General features: G+C 40.1%; 1 protein-coding gene across 1 annotated transcript in view; it reads left to right on the top strand.

Moving 5' to 3' along the window:
• Positions 1–22,126, top strand: part of rnf17 (ring finger protein 17) — a 93,447-nt gene that overhangs the window by 54,258 nt on the left and 17,063 nt on the right. Inside the window, exons 15-18 of the mRNA XM_073041929.1 lie at positions 1,229–1,309; positions 2,091–2,216; positions 11,445–11,507; positions 11,802–11,918. Of these exons, the coding sequence (XP_072898030.1) occupies positions 1,229–1,309; positions 2,091–2,216; positions 11,445–11,507; positions 11,802–11,918 (387 nt within the window). The remainder of the gene's footprint in view (positions 1–1,228; positions 1,310–2,090; positions 2,217–11,444; positions 11,508–11,801; positions 11,919–22,126) is intronic.

Here is a 22,126-nt window from a genome sequence, read left to right on the forward strand (position 1 = left end):
CAGATTGAAGAAATATTGCTGAGATGCTCAAAAACAGTAACTATAAGATAAAATATATCCTAAATAATATTTTGAAGTGAAATCAAAATCAGAAAATAAATATAAAAACACTTTATAAACACAATAGCTTTTGCAGATTCTGGAAATCCAGAACAACGCACAAAAAAATGCTAGAGGAACTCAGCAGATCAAGCAGCATCTATGGAAAGGAATAAGCAGTAAATGTTTCATTAAAAGTAAAAGACCATTCTTCAGGACTGGAAATGAAGGGGGAGGATGCCAGAATAAGAAAGTGGGGGAGAGGAAGGATAGGTGAAGCCAGGTGTGTGGGGAAGGGAGATGAAGTAAGAAGTTGTGAGGTGACAGGTGGAAAAGGTAAAGGGTCAGAAAAGAAGGAATCTGGTAGGAGAGGAGAGCGGACCATTGGAGAAAGGGGTGGAGGGATATTGGACAGGAGAGAAGAGATAAGATAGAGAGCCAGAGTGTGGAGATGAAGTAAGGGAATGGGGGTTGGAGATTACTGGAAATTGGAGAAATCAGTGTCATCCCTTCAAGTTGGAGGCTACCTAGATGGAGAAGAAGGTGTTGTTCTCCAACCTGAGAATGGCCTCATCGTGACAGAGTAGCAGGCCATGGTCTAACATGTCAGAATGGGAATGGGGACTGGAAATGAAATGGCTGACCACTGGGAAATCCTGCTTTTTGTGGGCGGAGTGAGGGTGCTTGTCAAAGCAGTCCCCCAGTCTACATTGGGTCTTACCAATGTAGAGTAGGCCACCCTGTGAGCACCAAATACAGTAGACACCGCCCATAGATTCAAGTGTTGCCTCAGCTGGAAGAATTGTTTGGGACCCTGAATGGAGATGAGGGAGGAAGTGAATGGTCAGGTGTAACACTTACATTTTTAGAGATAAGTGCCGGGAAGGAGATTAGTGGAGAGGGATGAATAGAGAGATGAATCTTGGAGGGAGTGATCTGTGCAGAAAGGAGAGTGTGGGGGAGGGGGTGGTAAAGAAGTGTTTGATGGTCAACTCTTTGATAGAAACACTTCGTTTTTTCCTGTTTAATTAAGCATTTTCCAAAGATAAACCGAATGGAAAGAGTAAAAATGTGCACTTTAGAGGATATATTTTAAAAATAACAAAATTAAAGGAAATGCTTGCTATTTTAGAATTGCAGACAAATGGATTAAACTGTGCTTTGACATTTTAATTGTCTTTGTTTGCAGGTAGGAAACAACTGGCAGGACGATGCTATTGATACTTTGATAGAGCTACTTGTACAAAGAATATTAGAGGTGGAAATCATGGTAATTATGTTGTAGCCGAATAGAACAGTTTTGTGCAAACACCCTTATTGAAGCTAAGAGTTTGGTATCGTAATTTTTATATATGATGACATAATCTTCAAAGATGTAAATGGATGTGAAGTTGAACTTGCTTACATTTGAGAAATACTAATAGTATTTCAATCAAATGAAAGATGTAGGAATCTGATGCAATTTTGAAGTGGCATTGTGCTTGTACTTCGCTGCAAAGGATCTCTTACATTTAATAGACTTTATCCTGTTGTGTTTCTATAACACTAGAATGTTTTTTTTGCAATGAAGCCAGATGGGCTCCAGGTATCATGGACACTTTAAGTTTCTTAAACTTTCATTGTATTGGCTCTTTTGGTGAAGACAGTGATTAAATTCTTTTAAATGTATCTCCTAGATCAAATTTATAATCTTTTGTCTCTTCATTTGGTTACTTAATGTGCATGAGTTGAACAGTTAAGAAAATTAACTGATTATAAAATATCCTGTTAGACTTAATTAAAGAAAAATATTTATAAGGGATGATAAAGGTTGATCCAGGTGAGTATTTCTAAATGAGAAAGATGTGCATCTTAATGTAGGCTGATTTCTGAATCCTGTGGTAAAGAAATTAGAATGTGTCAAACTGTATTTTTCTCATCAGTGGAAGAGCAAATTTGTCAGAACAGTGGAGGTTCAGAGAGTGGTGTTACAATAGATTGCATAAATATTGGTTGTATGTTCTCTTAAATTTAATAGGTTGAGAAGTGATTTGTACAAAATTGTTTCCTAGGAATGTTCAGAAAATAGCACACAAGTGCTATCAGTTGATCTTCGCTTGGACGGAATGTCTGTTTCCTCCTTTATGATACATCATAACTATGCTGTTCGAACTAAAAAAGCTGCTTTAACATTAAAGGTAAAACTACAAATTTAACCAAGTCTCATTGTTTTGTTAGATTCCCAAAATAGCTGTGCAAAATTCTGATCTTCAACTCAATCAGTCATTTCTTTTAATCATCATGTATGTTCATTAGTTCTTGGTGTAGAAGCATGTTTTTGAAATTCTCAGTCAAGTTCCTCTCAATCATCTGCACCCCAGTGGACACAAGCTTAGCATGACCAGACTTCTCACATAAGGTAACCCTCTCATTCCAGCTTTTGGTCTAGTAACTTTTCACTGAAGTGCTCCCAGTACATTAACATTTGTGAATAGAGAGACTACTATTGTACACGGTACTTCAGAATATGGCTCATCAATGCACATACTTTAGCATCTGCTTGTAATAAATAATAAAATTCGGTTTGTTGTTCAGTCGTTGAGTCTGACACTTCGTGACCTCGTGGGACCATAGTGTTTTCATGGCAAGATAACTGAAGTAGATTGACAGGCCTTTCTTCCGCCCAGATACTGCTGCTGCCCAGGTTAGGACCTGGCTGGGTATGAACTCAGAACCATCTGCCTTGAAGTCCAGTGCTGATGCCACTACACCACCAGTCAGTCCAAAATTCAGTTAGTTTTCCTAATTACTTGCTGCTCCTGCATATTTGCCTTTTGCAAATCATACTCTAGGCCATCCAGATCTCTCTGCATCTCAAAGTTCTGGTTTATCAATTAGATAACTTTTTTTAAAAAATGTTTCCTGCAAAATGATTAATTTCATACTTTTCCACATAGTTCTCCACTTGTTTATCTTAACCACACACTTAACCCATCTATGCTTTTTTGTGGTTTCCTAATATTTGTAGGAAAGGCGGATGAATTTAGAGAATGGATCAGCATGTGGAATTATGACATTGTCGCCATTAGTGAGACTTTGCACAGGAGTGGCAGGCCAGGCAGCTCAAACGTTCCAGGGTTCTGTTTTTAGACATGGTAGAGTAGGAAAGACTAAGGTGGGGGGGGGGGGGTGGCATTATTAGGGAAGATGTCACAACCATGCTCAGGCAGGGCAGACTGTCGTCAGGGCAGCTCGTCTACTGAGGCTATGTGGGTGGATCTGAGGAATAAGAAAGGGATGACCACGTTAATGGGATTATTATTGTTTCTTCTTCATAACCCTTAGAATTCATTCTCTTGTGGGCATACTCAATGTTTACAGAATAATAATGATAACAGAATCAATGAAAGACCACACACATTGGGCTTTCAACCAGAGTGCAGAAGACAACAAACTGTGCAAATACAGAAAGAAATAATAATAAATAAGCAATAAGTATCAGGAACATAAGATGAAGAATCCTTGAAAGTAAGTCCATAGGTTGTGGGAACAGTTCAATGATGGGGCAAATAAGTTGTGAAGTTATCCCCTTTTGTTCAGGAGCCTGATGGTTGAGGGTAGTAACTTCTGAACCTGGTAGTACAATTCCTGAGGCTCTTCATACCTTCTTCCTGATGGCAGCAGTGAGAAGAGAGCATCTCCTGTATGGTGGGGGTATCCAGCATCATGATGATGGATGCTGCTTTTCTGTGATAGAGTTTCATGTAGATGTGCTCAGTGGTTGGGAGGGCTTTACCCATGAATGCTGGGCCGTATCCTCCAAGTATTGTAGGATATTTCCTTTCGAGGGCATTGTTTTTTTCATATCAGGCTGTGATGCAGCCAGTGAATATAACCTTCACCACACATCTATAGAAGTTTGTTAAAGTTTTAGATGTCATGCTGAATCTCTGCCACCTGCTGAGGAAGTAGAAGCACTGCCATGCTTTCTTCATAATTCCACATGGGGGTTGAGGCCTAAGACAAGACTTCCGAAGTAATAACACCTAGAATTTAAAGTTGCTCACGCTCTCCACCTCTGATCCTCCTATGAGGATGGTTCATGAACCTCTGGTTTCCTTCTCCTGAAGTTGATAATCAGTTCCTTAGTCTTGCTGACATTGAGTGAGAGGTTGTTGTTATGACACCACTTAGCCAGATTCTCAATCTTCCTCCTATATGCTGATTCCTCACTACCTTTGATTCAGCCAATGACAGTGGTGTCATCAGCAAACTTGAATATGCCATTAGAGCTGTGCTTAACCATACTCTCATAGGCATAAAGAAAGTAGAACAGGGGACTAAGCACACAGTCTTGTGATGCACCTGTTCTGATGGAGATTGTGGAGGAGATGTTGTTGCCAATCTAAACTGATTGGCATATGCAAGTGAGGAAATCCAGGATCCAGTTGTGGCCAGGTCTTGGAGCTTGTTGATTAGCTTTGAGGGGATGATATTGAATGCTGAGTTGTAGGCAATAAAGAGCATCCTAATGTATGCATTTTTACTGTCCGCATGTTTCAGGGTTGAGAGAAGAGCCAATGAGATGGCATTTGCTGTTGCTCTGGTAGGCAATTTAGAGCAGATCAAAGTTACTTCTCAGGCAGGAGTTGGTACAGTTCATCACCAACTTCTCAAAATACTTCATCAATGTGGGTGTAAGTGCTACTGTGCGATAGTCTTTGAGGCAGATCACCGTGCTCTTCTTGGGCACTGGTATAATTGAAGCCTGCTTGAAATAGGTAGGTTCCACACACTGCCGAAGCAAAAGGTTAAAGGTCTCAGTGAACACTTGAAGAATGTCTTGAAGAAGATGAGGAATGCGGTAGTCATAGTGGATTCCATAGTGAGGGGAACAGATAAGAGGTTCTGTCAGCCTGATAGAGATACCCACATAGTGTGTTGTCTCCCAGGTGCCAGGGTACAGAATGCCTCAGATCAGATAGAGTATTCTGAAGGGTTGGTACCAGTGACATGGGTCGAAAAAGGGAGTAGGTCCTGAAGATAGAATTTAGGGAGTTGGGTAGGAAGCTGAAAAGCAGGCCCTCCAGGGTAGTAATTTCATGATTGCTGCCTGTGCCACGTGCTACTGAGCGCAAGAATAGCACGATCAGGCATATTAATGCGTAGCTGAGAGACTGGTGTAGGGGTCAGGGCTTCAGATTTCTGGATCACTGGGTCCTCTTCTGGTGGAGGTATAACCTGTACAAAAAGGACTGGTTACACCTGAACCCAAAGGGGTACAAAATCCTAGCAGGCAGGCTTAATAGAGCTGTTAAGGTTAAAACTAATTTGGTAGGGGGGTGGGAACCGGAAGTGATAGGGCTGAGGAAGGGGAAAACAGAAATAAATCAAAGATAGCGTACAACAGATGATAGAAAGAGCAAGCAGGAGATGAGGCATAATCACAGCCAGTGGGATGAGTTACAGGGCAGTAGAGGCGTGGTGCAGTTAAAACAGAAAGCAACAAATACTGGCCTAAAATGTTATATTTGAATGCACGCAGCATAAGAAATAAAATAGATGTTCTTCAAATTCAGCTATAGACTGGCAAGTATGGCGTTGTGGCCATCTCTGAAATTTGGCTAAAGGATGGCTGCCATTGGGAGCTGAATGTTCAAGGATATACAGTGTATCAGAAAGATAGGTTAGTAGGCAGAGGGGGTGGTGTGACCCTGTGTATAAGAAATAATATTAAATCATTAGGAAGAGATGACATAGGATTGGAAGGTGTAGAGTCTCTATGGATTGAGTTAAGAAATGACAAGGGTAAAAGGACCCTAATGGCAGTTGTATACAGGCCTCCAAACAGCAGCCGGGATATGGATTACAGATTACAGCAGGAGATAGAAAAGGCATGTCAGAAAGACAATGTCATGATAATCATTGGAGATTTTAACATGAAAGTGGGATTGGGAAAACCAGGCCAATACTGGACCTTGGGGTGGCTATTTAGAACACCTTGTTGCTGAGCCCACTAGGGGATCAGCTGTGCTGGATTGGGTGTTGTGCAATGATCCAGAGGAGATAAGAGAGCTTAAGGTTAAGGAACACTTAGAGAACAGTGATCACAATATGATCGAGTTCACTTTGAAATTTGAGAATGAGAAACTAAATTCCAATGTGTCGGTATTTCAGTGGAATAAAGGAAATTACAATGGCATGAGAGGGGAACTGGGCAAGGTTGACTGGAAAAGGACACTTGTAGGAAGGACAGTAGAGCAGCAGTGGCTGGGGTTTCTGCGAAAAATGAGAGAATTGAAAGACAGATATATTCCAAATAAGAAGAAATTTTCAAATGGAAGGATACTACCATGGCTGACAAGCAAAGTCAGAGCCAAAGTAAAAGCAAAATAGAGGGCATGCAAGGAAGCCATAGCTAGTGGGAAGATAGAGGATTGGGAAGGTTTTAAAAACTTGCAGAAGGAAACTTAAGGTTATTAGGAACAAAAAGATGAATTATGAAAGGAAGCTAACGACTAATATCAAAGAAGATACTAAAAGCTTTTTTAAGTATATAAAGGGTAAAATAGAGTTGAGGGTAGATATAGGCCCAATAGAAAATGATGTTGAAGATATTATAAAGAGACACACAAAGATGGCAGAAGAACTGAATGCATATTTTGCATCAGTCTTCACAGTGGAAGACATCTGCAGTATACCGGACATTCAAGAGTGTCTGAGAAGTGAAGTATGTGCAATGAAAGTTACGACTGAGAAGGTGATCATGAAACTTAATGGTCTGAGGATGCATAAATCTCCTGGACCTGATGGAATGCACCCTCGGGTTCTGAAGAAAGTAGCTGGAGAGATTGCGGAGGCATTAACAATGATCTTTCAAGAATCGATACATTCTGGCATTGTACCAGATGACTAGAAAATTGCAAATGTTACTCTGCTATTTAAGAAGGTTAGGAGGCAACAGAAAGGAAACTATAGACCTGTTAGCCTGACATCAGTGGTTGGGAAGTTGTTGGAATCAATTGCTAGGGATGAGATTACGGAGTACCTGGAGGCACATGACAAGATAGGCCAAAGCCAGCAAGGTTTCCTGAAAGGAAAATCCTGCCTGACTAACCTACTGCAATTTTTTGAGGAAATTACAAGCAGAGTAGAAAAAGGAGACGCAGTAGATGTGGTGTACTTGGATTTTCAGAAGGCCTTTGTCAAGGTACCGCACATGAGGCTGTTTAGCAAGATATATCATGGAATTACAGGGGAGTCACTAGCATAGGTGGAGCATTGGTTGGTCAGCAGAAAACAGAGAATGGGAATAAAGGGATCCTATTCCGGCTGGCTGCCGGTTACCAGTGAAGTTCCACGGGGTCAGTGTTGGGACCGCTGCTTTTTTACGAAGTATGGCAACGATTTGGACTATGGGATTAATGGATTTGTGGCTAACTTTGCCAATGATACAAAGATAGGTGGAGGAGCAGGTAGTGTTGAGGAAACAGAGCCTGCAGAGATACTTAGATAGTTTAGGGGAATGGGCAAAGATGTGGCAAATGAAATACAATGTTGGAAAATGTATGGTCATGCACTTTGGTGGAAGAAATAAATAGGCAGACTATTATTTAGATGGGGAGAGAATTCAAAATGCAGAGGTGCAAAAGGACTTGGGAGTCCTAGTGCAGGATACCCTAAAGGTTAACCTCCAAGTTGAGTCGGTGGTGAAGAAAGTGAATGCAATGTTGGCATTCATTTCTAGAGGTATAGTATATAAGAGCAGGGAGGTGACGTTGAGGCTCTATAAGGCACTTGTGAGACCACACTTGGAGTATTGTGTGCAGTTTTGGACTACATAAATTTAGAAAGGATATAATGACATTGGAGAGGGTTCAGAGAAGATTAACGAGAATGATTTCAGGAATGAAAGGTTACCGTATGAGGAACATCTGGTAGCTCTTGGGCAGTATTCCTGGAGATCAGGGGAATGAGGGGGATCTCATAGAAACATTCCAAATGTTAGAAGGCCTGAATAGATTAGATATGGCAAAGTTACTTCCCTTGGTAGGGGAATCTAGGTCAAGAGGGTACGACTTCAGGACTGAAGGATGTCCATTTAGAACAGAGATGCAGAGAAATTACTTTAGTCAGAGGGTGGTAAATCTGTGGAATTTGTTACCACAAGCGGCTGTGGAGGCCAAGTCATTGGGTGCATTTAAGGCAGAGATAGATAGGTTCTTGATTAGCCAGGGCATCAAAGGGTATGAGGAGAAGGCAGGGGAGTGGAGATGACTGGAAGAATTGGATCAGCCCATGATTGAATGGCGGAGCAGACTCGATGGGCTGAATGGCCTACTTCTGCTCCTGTATCTGATGGTCTTATATCTGCAGAGCACGAGGTTGCAAAGTGAAATCATAAGATCATCAGGGTATGTGGGTGTTCATTATGGTTCCCCCATGTTTTGACGGCCTAACCAAGCATAAAAACCATTGAACTCATCTGGAAGTGAAGCCTGCAGTCTCTTGTGTTGCCTGACACTTTTAAGAGTTGATGGTATTCAAGTCCTGCCACAACTGTCAAGCATCCTTGTTGATACAAGTTTAGTCTGGAATTGCCATTTCACCTATGAAATGGCTTTCTGGAGATAATACCTGAACCTCTTGTAACTTGGTCACCAGACTTGAATATCTCTGATCTGGCTGGAAGCAGATTTCAGATCTCATGGTTCATCCAGAGCTTCTGACTGGGGAAGACTCTGAATGATTTTGTATGGACACCCTCATCTACCACTCTTTTAATAAAATCTGTTAGAACCATGGGTTGTTCACTCAGATCTCTAGATGAGTCCTTTGAACATGGTCTTGTCCAGTGACGCAAAACAATCCCATAACTGCTCCTCTGCCTCCTGTGATAGTATTTAATTCAAATAAGCCTGGTTGAAGTCTACACTATGATTTGAAATATGTTGGGATGGACCATTTCTTGGTTGCATCATGCAGTATTGTGAGCGCTTAATTATAGTCATCCATTGGTGGTATGTAAACTGGTCAGGATCCCAGATGAGAACTTCCTAGGTAAGTAGAACGGATGGCATTTGACCATAAAATGTTCAAAGTCATGGGAACATGAGTTTGTGAAAACAGCCAAGAGTTTATCATGAAACACACACCATCTCCTTTTGCCTTTTCCCAATCAGCAGTTTGATCCTTTATATAAATTGAAAAACCTTTGGGTCTAATTGGTGTTTCTGATGTGCTGGGACAAAGCTGTGTCTCGGTCAGACATAGAATAAAACAGACTCTCATTTTGAGCTGATACATCAATCTTGCCCTCAGGTCCTCAGTTTTGTTCTCTGGCGACTGCACATTTCCCAAGAAGATGCTAGGTGCAAGAGACCTCATTACTCTTCGTCTGTGTTTCAGCCTGGCTTGGACTCTTCCCCTTCCCCCCACCTCTCTTCTGGTCATAAGTGATGAACCTTGGTCTTCTTAAAAGTGCCATACCTGTCTGGTCTGCTGAGTCCTTCTGATGATCATGAGATCTGTAGATCATTAAGTTGATTTAAAAGTACATTGCTCAAAGGGAAGTTGCATGCTGCAGATTGCAATGAGAGTAATTCAAGAGATATATTTAGAATTATTACCTGCAGCCCACAGAATGTTGCCAACAACCACTGGTGCCATTTGACTCTTAACAGGTCTTGGGTACCATGGTTTTTAAGAGATATTGTGTCCCTGGTTAAGAAAAAGAAGATGGTGTAAATGGGTATAGATAGGAAGGAGCAAATAAGGTACTTAAATTATAAGGAATGCAAGAGAACACTTAAGAAAAATAATCGGGGCTAAAGAAGGCATGAGGTTACTCCAACGAACAAGGTGAAGGAGAATACCAAGGGATTCTACAGATATATTGAGAGTAAAAGGATAGCAAGGGACAAAATTGTAACATTTATGCATGGGACCAAAAGAAATGGGGGAGATCTTTAAATGTTTTTTTTTTGCGTCTGTATTTACTCAAAGAACAGGCACAGTATAGAAGTAAGGCAAAATAGCGAAGTTGAGAACTGTATAAGATTACAGAAAAGGAGGTGTTTGCTGTCTTGAGGCAAATTAGGGTGGATAAATCCCCAGGGTCTGACAATATCACCTCAGACCCTATGGATGCTAGTGCAGAAATTGCAAGGGTCCCAGCAGAGATGCTTAAAACGTCCTTAGCCACGACTGAAGTGCCAGAGGATTGGAGAACAGCTAATATTGTTCTGTTGTTAAAAAGTCTCTAAGAATTATAGGCTGGTGAGCCTGACATCAGTAGTGGGTATGTTATTGGAAGGTATTCTAAGGGACTGGACATATAAGTATTTGGATAGACAGGGATTAATTAGAGAAAACCAACAAGGATTTCTGTGTGGAAGGTCATGTCTGATGAGTCTTGTGGAGTTTTTTGAGGAAGTTGCCAGGAAAGTTAGAGAAAGGCAGTGGATGGTTATATAATGGACTTTAGCAAGGCCTTTGACAAGGTCCCACATGGAAGGTTGATGCAAAAGGTTCAATCACTTTGCATTCAGGATGAGGTGGTAAATTGGATTAGACATTGCTTTCATGAGAGAAGCCAGAGAGTTGTAGTATATGGCTACATCTCTGATTGGAGTGTAACAAAGATCAGTGATGGGTCCGTTATTCTTTATCATCTATATCAGTGATCTGGATGATGTAAACTAGATCTGCAAATTTGTGAATGACACCAAGATTGGGGATGCAGTGGAACTTGAGGTGGTGAGTGCATGAAATGAGCTGCCAGCAGAAGTTGTGGATCTGGATTCGATGTCAACATTTAAGAGAAATTTGGTAGGTATGTGGATGGAAGGCTATGGTCCGGTGTAGGCAGATTAATAGTTTGGCTTGGACTAGATGAGCTGAAGGGTCTGTTTCTGTGCTGCAGTGTCTTTTAACATAAAGTGTGCTGAAAGTTTACACTGAATAGATTTTAAAAACTGCCGAAAATAATTTCACCCAAAGTGTGATGCTTGTACATTTCTGTAACCAAGATCTTTTACATATTATAAAACTAGACTCTCTAGTTCAAAATTGCATTTGTCATAATGAGAAGACTGATGACTTATTTCTGGAAGCTCACTAATGCTAGATTTTGCAAATGTTTTTAAAATCCAAGTCATAGACTTTTATAGTTTGTAATCTAGAAAGTGGAAGGATTAAAGAAAGAGCCAGAAGTAAAAATTTGTAGAGCCAGTTGAAGAGATCTACTTGTTCCTGGGCACACTCACTGACTATCAGCAAGGAACTGTTACCTCAAGCTTAAATTCAGTTTATTCCTGTGTTGTATTTATATTGTTTGTTATTATTTACAGTAAAGAAAAGTTTGAAGGTTATTTTATATGTACTTAATAACTTAACACACTATATAATATTTCATTCCTCCACAGAAAGATTCATCTGGTTTAAATAATGAAAATATTTCTGAAGAGAACTGGGATTTGACGTTTAAAGTAAGAAGTTACTGAATATCAATGAAATATTGAGTAGTTGTCCTTTTTGACTATGTTCTTTGTCACTGCTATTCAATTGCAGCCCAGCAGAAGTTATTTAAGGCTTACCTTTAAATGTGTAATAACTGGGGTAACTATTTTGAGTTTGGAAATTGACCTCCGACCTTTGGAGCTCTAGTACATGGACTAGTCTTCCCCAAAAGCAAGATGATGTGTCTAGAAAATGCTCAGTATAATGGGAATCTCGTAGGAGGAAAGGAATAATCTTAATGTATTGGAAATCTGTTTTCATAGGGTTTACTGTCTTCACAGTTTGAAACAAATATGTTACTGGAATATGATTATCCACAATTGCCATTGCCTGGAAAGATTTTCCCAGTAACTGTAAAGCACATAGAAACTCCCATTCAGGTATGTGAGCACTTTTCATTGAATCAGCTTTTCAAAATAAATTTCCTGGCTTCCACAGAATAAACTTGAATTGCACAAAGATGAACCATTTTTAAAAAGCACAAGCACTATTTTCTTACTTGAAGGCAACAGGTTTAATACTTTTTAATTGAAAAAATATTTTGTTTTCCTTTATCATTCATACCATTAAAAGATGTATGGGAACACAAAGCTTGATAAGAGCCAATTTAATTGACAGAAAGCCTACAGGAGAGAGATATATCAGCTAGTTGAGTGGTGTCACAGCAACAACCTTGCACTCAACATCAGTAAGACCAAAGAACTGATGGTAGACTTCAGAAAGGGTAAAATGAAGGAACATATGGTGCAGCAGATCAAAGGTGGCAGCAGTTGGCACCATTGAGTTCTCTTTTTTTTCTTTTTAAATCTTTTTATTAATTTTCAAACAGAACATAGAGAAAAAAACAACAAATACAGAGAGCTTAAGAGTACATAATTAATAAGGTTGGAATACAAATACAAACAGTTGATAACACGGATATAATAACTTCCCAAACTCATACTGTATTTACAAAAACAAAAAACCCCAAAAACAACTAACAACAACTAACCTAGCCAACATGGGCTAATGTATCATATCAGGTATACACAGTAGTGTCAATAACTTCACACCTTTATCCAAATAGCTAAAGGCGATAAGAGAAAGGTTCGGGAAAGGTCAGTTTAACTCATATGAAAATGTTGAATAAATGGTCTCCAGGTTTCTTCAAATTTGACTGAAGGGTCAAAAATGACGCTTCTGATTTTTTTCTAAACTCAGACAAGATATAGTTTGGGAAAACCGTTGAAATGTAGTTGGGGGATTAAATTATTTCCAGTTCAATAGACTGGATCTTCTAGCCATTAATGTAACAAATGCAATCATCCACCAAGCTGAAGGGGATAAATAACTATCTTCCACCATTGGTAAGCCAAAAATTGCAGTAATAGGATGAGGTTGCAAATTAATACTCAAAACTGTTGAAATTATATCAAAAATATCTTTCCAGTATTTCTGCAAGCAAGGACAAGACCAAAACATGTGGGTCAAAGAGGCTACTTCAGACTGGCATCTATCACAGATTGGATTAACGTGGGAATAAAATCAAGCAAGTTTGTCCTTAGACATATGGGCCCTATTTACCACCTTGAATTGTATTAGGGCGTGTTTGGCACATAGAGAAGAGCAGTTAACTAACTGTAAAATTTTCTCCCATTGCTCTGTAGGTAAGAGAAATCAGAGTTTTTCCCATTCATTCTTAATTTTATCTGATATCCCTGGCTGTATTTTCATGATCACATTATAAATGACGACTATTAAACCCTTCTGATAGGGATTTAAACCTAAAATATTTTCCGTAATATCAATTGGGCATGAATTCGGAAAGGACTGTAACATATTAATCAAAAGATTTTAATTTGTAAATATCTAAAAAAAAAAAGGCTCTAGGCAAATTATATTTATTAGAAAGCTTTTCAAAGGACATGAAACAATTATCTAAAACATTAAGTCACGAAAACATGTTATACCCCTCGTTTTCCATAACACAGAGGCTTGGTCCAGAGGGCTGAAAAAGAAAGTTAGATATAATAGGGCTTGATAAAATGAACTTATTCAAACCAAAAAATTTACAGAATTGAAACCATATTCATAATGTATATTTAACTATAGGGTAGTCATTTGTTTATTCAGTTTAGAGAGGACAAAGGGGAGCGAAGACCCTAAGATAGAGACCAATGAAAAACCTTGTATGGATTTACACACCAGATTTACTCATTTGTATTGCCACCAAGTCCTGTGTCCAAAATATTAAATATCGATTATTAATTGCCCAATAATAAAGTCTTAGGTTTGGCAAAGCCAAACCACCTTCCTCCTTAGACTTCTGTAAATATTTTTTACTTAATCTAGGATTTTTATTCTGCCATACACACGAAGATATTTTAGTGTCAATAATGTCAAAGAAGGATTTAGAAATAAAAATTGGTAATGCTTGAAATAAGTATAAAAATTCAGGTAGAACTATCATCTTAATATCATTGATTCGACCGACCAATGACAAAGACAATGGGGACCATCTAGTAACGAGTTGCTTAATCTGGTCAATTAAAGGTAAAACAAAATTAACTTTGAATAAATCCTTGTTTCTTGGTAATTTTAATACCCAAATAAATAAAGTTATCTATAACTACTTTAAATGGCAGATGTTTATAAATTGAAACTTGTGTATTTAATGGGAATAATTCACTCTTATTCAGATTCAGTTTATAGCCAGAAAAGCTACTAAACTGAGCAAGCAGAAATAAAACAGCAGGAATAGATCTCTCAGGGTCAGAGATATATAGTAACAAATCATCGGCATATAATGATAGCTTATATGTCCCTTCCCCACGGGTAATACCAAAAATATGAGGTGAATCACGAATAGCAATGGCTAAGGGTTCCAAAACAATGTCAAATAGTAGAGGACTTAGAGGACAGCCTTGCCTTGTGCCACGAAACAACTGGAAAAAAAGATCTTTGATTATTGGTAAGAACCGAAGCCAAAGGCGTATAATATATTAATTTAATCCACGATATGAATGTTGGGCTAAAATTAAAATTCTGAAACGTATTAAATAAATATGGCCATTTAACTCTGTCAAACGCTTTCTCAGTGTCCAAAGAAATAACACATTCTGGGATTCTAGATGAAGGAGTATAAACTATATTACTTAATTTTCTAATGTTAAAAGATGAATAACAATTTTTAATAAATCCAGTCTGATCCTCAAATGATTTGAGGTAGTATCTTTTCTAATCTGGTGGCCAAAATTTTGGTAAAAATCTTGGAATCCACATTCAGCAAAGATATAGGCCAATACAATACACATTCAATAGGATCTTTGTCTTTTTTAAGAATTAGAGAAATGGAAGCCTCATAAAAAGGTTGTGGTAATTTACCTACAATTAATGCGTCCTTAAAAATTTTACATAACCAAGGAGAAAGTATAGAAGAAAAAGATTTTAAAAATTTAGCAGTGTAACCATCCGGACCAGGGGCTTTACCTGAATTCATTGAAAAAAATAGCCTCTTTTATTTCAGCTTCCATAATGGGTGCGTCTAATGATACACAATCCTTGGCTGATAACTTAGGAATATTCAGTTTCCTTAAGAATTCATTCATTATGGAAGAATCGTCAGAAAATTCTGATTGATATAAAGAGTTATACAAACTTGTAAAATTCTTGAAAGACTTTGTTTATCTCTTTCTGATCAACCGTCAGAGTACCATCTCATTTACAGATCTTAATGATCTGACATTTAACCGAAGCAGTTTTCAATTGATTAGCCAATAATTTACCAGATCTATCCCCATGTATGTAAAACTGAGTCCTAGTTTTAATTAACTTATTTTCAATCATAGAGGATAATAGCAAACTGCTCCATTTGAAGTCCAACTCTCTTTTTATAAAGCTCCTTACTAGGAGTCACAGAGTATGTCTTATCAATTTCTTTAATCTTATCAACCAACATAAGTATTTCAGTGTTAATTCATTTTCTGACTCCAGCAGAGTATGAAATAATTTGTCCATAGATAAATGTTTTAAAGGTGTCCCATAATATTCCACTAGAAATCTCTTCTGTAGAGTTTTTTGAAAAGAACAAATCAATTTGTTGTCTAATAAAGTTGAGAAAGTCTGAATCCTGAAGTAGAGTAGAGTTGAACCGCCATGGTTTAACACTTGAGGATGAATCCGTTGTCTTGATAGTTTCAAAGGTGCATGGTCAGAGATAGTAATAGAATCATAGTTACAGTCAATAACAGCTGTAAGTAAACAATGATCAATAAAGAAATAGTCAATTCTTGAGTAATTATGATAAACATGAGAGAAATACGAAAATTCTTTATCCTTAGGATGTAAAAATCGCCAAATTTCAGAAATTCCAGAATCAGCCATAAAGGAGTTAATGAGAGAGGCTGATTTATTCGGAAGAACCTGGTTAGACTTAGATCTATCCATCAAGGGATTTAAACAACAATTAAAATCCCCACCCATTATCAGCATTTACACATTTAAATTAGGAAGGGATGTGAATAAACACTTAAAAAAAATTCGGGACAATCAATATTCGGGGCATAAACATTAACCAAAACAACTTTTTCGTTAAAAAAGTAGGCCAGTAAGGAGCAAAAATCTACCTTGTGGGTCGGAAATTGTTTCATAATGAATGAAAGAGGTTGAAGAGTCTATAAAAATAGAAACACCTCTCACTTTAGCTTGGGAATTTGAATGGTACTGTTGTCCCTTCCAAAACCTAAAAAAACATTGACTATCCTCTTTCCTCACGAGTCTCTTGTGCAAAAATATTATTAGCATTCATTCTATGGAATACTTTAAATAATTTTTTCCGTTTAATCGGATGGTTTAGACCATTTGTATTCCAAGAGACAAAGTTATCCATATTGCTAATGTTTATCGTAATGAACGCACAAGGTTAAACAGAAAGTAAACTCATGAATCCGGAAGAGGAGAGCAGGTTCAAAGTGGAACCAGAAGTTACGACACTTCAGATATTTTGGTAGTTTCAAGTCAGCCCATGAAGGAAAAACTAAGCAAAAAGAAAAAGAGAAACCCCCTCCCCCCACCCGTGAAAACCCAAGCCAGAGAGGGGCCAGCAAGCAGACTAATACTAAATTTACCCCCATCTCTCAAGATGGCAGCTCAAAAAAAATGTAAAAAAAAACGACACAAACCACCCATATTCGAAAACAAAGGATTACTGTAACGAGAAGAAGACTGTAGTAATTAATATAAAAAAGAGGGCAAATATTAGAAAAGAGACAAAAGAAAACTAGACCGTTAAAGCATGAAATGGTAGCATTATATTAATGTTTCGATAAAACAACAGCGCTGTTGTACAGACACACCCAAACGGATGTGACATGTCCAAGAAATTAAGGTCTTACGGGAAGAAGAAATTACATCTTGAAAAAAAGAAGTTTAAAAAAACTGAATGCTCCAGCATAAAAGATATAAAATAAAAGTAAATCCAAACTTAAAACATTTAATTAGTAACTTTCAGAATCAAAAGATTATTAATTTAAAAAGTCTTAAAAAGAAACCAAAATCGAACGTTTACTTGGACATGTAAAAAGTAGCTGCACTATCAATCAACACACACGGATCTTCAAATTATGAAAGGTCCAAGTCTATAAGCTAATTGTTAGCTTAAAAAAAAGAGCAAAAACAAAAAGAAACTGTTAAAAACAGATAATAAAAATATGATACGTTAATCAGTTCGTAGCAGAAGGATGATGTTCCTCGAGAAACCTTTGGGCATCAGCTGGAGATTTAACCAGCCGGCGAGATTTATTGGGAAGAACGACTCTCAGATGCGCTGGGAATAACAGCGCTTGTTTGAAGCCTTTCTGAAAGAATTCTGACATCACCGATTTAAAAGCCATTCTTTCCCTCAAAACTTCAGGACTAAAATCTTCCACGATACAAATTTTGAATTCTTGAAAGTTGATCATGCCCTTCTGTCAGGCAACTCGAATCAGACGATCTTTAATATGAGCATAGTGAAGACAGAGGATAATTGTCCTTGGTTTTATGCCTGGAGCTGGTTTTAAGCGAGAAATGTGATGCGCGCAGTCGATTACTGGAGGGGTATCCAGTACCTTTGAGCCGAACACCTCCATTAAGAATTTAGAGAAAAATTCAACAGGATCGCCCTTCTCGACATCTTCCGGAAGCCCGATTATCCACAGGTTCTGTCTTCGAGATCGATTTTCAAGATAAATAATTTTGGATTTGTAGCGTTCCAACACTTGAGAAGTCGAAGATAACTTTTCCAAAGTTTCAATTCTACGATCCCTCTGACGAGTGGCTTCATCGAGATCTGAAATTCTTGCTTCTTGTTGTTGGATTTCCAACTTAAGCGATTGGAGACTTACGTCAACGGTCTTTAAAGTTTCATCAAGCAGGGAAAATTTTGGGTTAAGTTCTTCCTCCAGTCTCTCATCCAGAAGTTTCCCGATTGCATCCAGAGTTAATGGCTCTTTAGTTGCTTTGGCTTCTTTAGTTTCTAGTGCTCTCCCAGCCATTTTAACAAATTTAAAGTAAAACTCAAAAAGTCCAAAAGTATATCTTTAAATGTCAACCTCTTTAGTGTAGGTATAAGTAGGTCAGTTAGGGGGTGATTGGAGCAAAGCCTAATTCAGCTTCACACCATGAGCACCATCTTGAGGGTCTCACCATTGAGTTCTCTGACAGCCCCAGCGGTGTTGGTCAGTAAGAAAGATGAGTCATGACAGTTCTGTGTAGACTACTGCTGCATCACTGCCTACCCGCTGTCCTGAATTTATGATGTCCTGGACTGTCTTGTGGGTTCAACCTCGTTCAGCTCTCTCGATCTTCCGAGTGGCTACTGGCTGGTTGAACTGGCCCAAGGCTGCCTTCACCATTGGTCAAGGGCTGTGACAGTTCTGGGTAATGGCATTTGGCCTGAGTAACACCCTGGCCATATTCAAAAGACTGATGGAGAGGATGCTGGCTCACGTTCCATAGAGCCATTGTGTCAACTACTTGTATGATCTCTGGAACTTGGAAGAGGTCCTCACCACCTTCTGCCAGATAAACCTGTGCTTCAACCCCACAAAATGCTGTCTACTGTGCCACCTGACACGTTCCTGGGGCACTTGGTGAGTACAGAAGGAGTGGTGATACACCCTGAGACGATAGCAGCAGTCAGGGAGTGGCCCATCCCCTTGCGATGACTCCAAGCTTCTCAGCTTCCTGAGGCTGGCATCATCCTACTGCCGGTTTAATAAGGACTTCGCCACCATCGGCAGTTCCCTGCACCAGCTCACCAAGAAGGGGAAACTCTTCACCTGAATTGACACCTGCGCTGCCGCCTTCAACCAGCTCACCCAGGCCCCAGTGCTGGCATATCTCCCCTGATCCAGCACACCCCTTCATTGTTGACACAGATGCCAGCAGCAGGGAATTTGGCACAGTGCGGTCACAAGAAGGGGACCAAGGAGAACACGTTCTGGCATACTTAAGCTGCACCCTGAGCCGCCCTAAACAGAACTATTATGTCACCCGCCAGTAGCCTTCCAGGCCCTCCCCGACATCAGCCCCATCTCTTCGGCCGACAGTCCCTGCTTCACATGGACCATGCGATACTGACCTGATTATTGAGCTTCCGCAGTACCAAGGGACAGCTGGCGCCGTGGCTGCAGTCTCTCCAGGACTATGTTTTCAAGATACAGCACCTCTCAGGAAGGCATCATGGCATTACTGATGCCCTCTCTCGCCGTCCCTGTGAGGCGACCAAGTGTCACTACTGTTGCCACCTCAAGGTTCAGAGCCTGGGGCAAGCGCGTAGTGGCAACGCTTCAAGTAACAGCCGGTGGCAACTCCCCAACATTGACCACCAGCAGCTGTGCAGCGAGCAGGTGAGTGATCCCGTGCTGGCCCGGAGAGGGGACAGTGGCTGGAGTGGGCAGAGGTTTCCGTCCTGGATCCAGAGACCAAAACCCTATTCTCTCAGTGGGGCACTCTGGTGATGAGCGATGGGTTGCTGTTCCAGCGGTGGAAGTTTTCCGATGACGGTAGACATCTGAAGCTGGTGGTCAAAGACATTGAGCAAGCTGCTGTGCAAACACTTCTATTGGCCTGCCTGCAGGCAGGATGTGGAGCTATTCGTGCACCACTGCGAACAGAAAGGACCAGGCGGCCAATCTAGGGCACCAATGCAGTGTGTAGGGGAGGACATCCTGGGCCCCTTCAGCCGCTTCAGTGGCGGGAACCACTATACTCTCATGGCCATGGATTACTTCACAAAGTGGCCAGAGGCCAAAAGAATAGTGAGGGATAAAATTGGTCCCTTGGAGAATCAGAGTGGACAGCTATGTGTGGAGCCAAAAGAGATGGGGGAGATTTTGAACAATTTCTTTTCTTCAGTATTCACTAAGGAGAAGGATATTGAATTGTATAAGGTAAGGGAAACAAGTAGGGAAGTTATGGAAACTATGATGATTAAAGAGGAGGAAGTACTGGCACTTTTAAGGATAAAAGAGGCTAAATCTCCGGGTCCTGACAGGATATTCCCTAGGACCTTGAGGGAAGTTAGTGTAGAAATAGCAGGGGCTCTGACAGAAATATTTCAAATGTCATTAGAAACGGGGATGGTGCCAGAGGATTGGCGTATTGCTCATGTGGTTCCATTGTTTAAAAAGCGTTCTAAGAGTAAACCTAGCAATTATAGGCTTGTAAGTTTGACATCAGTGGTGGGTAAATTAATGGAAAGTATTCTTAGAGATGGTATATATAATTATCTGGATAGACAGGGTCTAGAAATCGTGGACGCATTGGTAATCATTTTCCAATGTTCTATAGATTCAGGAACAGTTCCTGCTGATTGGAGGGTGGCTAATGTTGTCCCACTTTTCAAGAAAGGAGAGAGAGAGAGAAAACAGGGAATTATAGACCAGTTAGCCTGACGTCAGTGGTGGAAAAGATGCTGGAGTCAATTATAAAAGAGGAAATTATGACACATTTGGATAGCAGTAGAAGGATCAGTCCGAGTCAGCATGGATTTATGAAGGGAAAATCATGCTTGACTAATCATCTGGAGATTTTTGAGGATGTAACTATGAAAATGGACAAGGGAGAGCCAGTGGATGTAGTGTACCTGGACTTCCAGAAAGCTTTTGATAAAGTCCCACATAGGAGATTAGTGGGCAAAATTAGGGCACATGGTATTGTGGACAGAGTACTGACATGGATTGAAAATTGGCTGGCTGACAGGAAACAAAGAGTAGCGATTAACAGGTCCCTTTCGGAATGGCAGGCTGTGACCAGGGGGGTACCGCAAGGTTCGATGCTGGGACCGCAGCTGTTTACAATATACATTAATGATTTAGATGAAGGGATTAAAAGTAACATTAGCAAATTTGCCGATGACACAAAGCTGGGTGGCAGTGTGAAATGTCAGGAGGATGTTATGAGAATGCAGGGTGACTTGGACAGGTTGGGTGAGTGGGCAAATGTATGGCAGATGCAGTTTAATGTGGATAAATGTGAGGTTATCCACTTTGGTGGCAAGAACAGGAAGGCAGATTACTATCTAAATGGACTCAAGTTAGGAAAAGGGGAAGTACAACAAGATCTAGGTGTTCTTGTACATCAGTCAATGAAAGCAAGCATGCAGGTACAGCAGGCAGTGAAGAAAGCCAATGGCATGCTGGCCTTTATAACAAGAGGAATTGAGTATAGGTCCTTCTGCAGCTGTACAGGGCCCTGGTGAGACCCCACCTGGAGTATTGTGTGCAGTTTTGGTCTCCAAATTTGAGGAAGGACATTCTTGCTATTGAGGGAGTGCAGCGTAGGTTCACAAGGTTAATGCCCGGGATGGCGGGACTGTCATATGTTGCAAGATTGAAGCGACTGGGCTTGTATACACTGAAATTTAGAAGGATGAGAGGGGATCTGATTGAAACATATAAGATTATTAAGGGATTGGACACGCTGAAGGCAGGAAGCATGTTCCCGCTGATGGGTGAGTCCAGAACTAGAGGCCACAGTTTAAGAATAAGGGGTAGGCCATTTAGAACAGAGATGCGGAAAAACTTTTTCACCCAGAGAGTGGTGGATATGTGGAATGCTCTGCCCCAGAAGGCAGTGGAGGCCAAGTCTCTGGATGCATTCAAGAGAGAGTTAGATAGAGCTCTTATAGATAGCGGGGTCAAGGGATATGGGGAGAGGGCAGGAACGGGGTACTGATTGTGTATGATCAGCCATGATCACAGTGAATGGCGGTGCTGGCTAGAAGGGTCGAATGGCCTACTCCTGCACCTATTGTCTATTGATTAGGAACAGTCAACATGGATTTGTGCATGGAAGGTCACGTTTGACAAATCTTACTGAATTTTTTGAAGAGGTTACTAGGAAAGTTGAGGGTAAAGCAGTGGTTGTTGTCTATATGGACTTCAGTAAGGCCTTTGACAAGGTTCCACACTGAAGGTTAATTAGGAAGGTTCAATCGTTAGGTATTAATAGTGAAGTAGTAAAATGGATTCAACAGTGGCTGGATGGGAGATGCCAGAGATTAGTGGTGGATAACTGTTTGTCAGGTTGGAGGCTGGTGACTAGTGGTGTGCCTCAGGGATCTGTA

The sequence above is a fragment of the Hemitrygon akajei genome, chromosome 4, assembly GCF_048418815.1.
Source record: "Hemitrygon akajei chromosome 4, sHemAka1.3, whole genome shotgun sequence".
Taxonomy (NCBI): Eukaryota; Metazoa; Chordata; class Chondrichthyes; order Myliobatiformes; family Dasyatidae; genus Hemitrygon; species Hemitrygon akajei.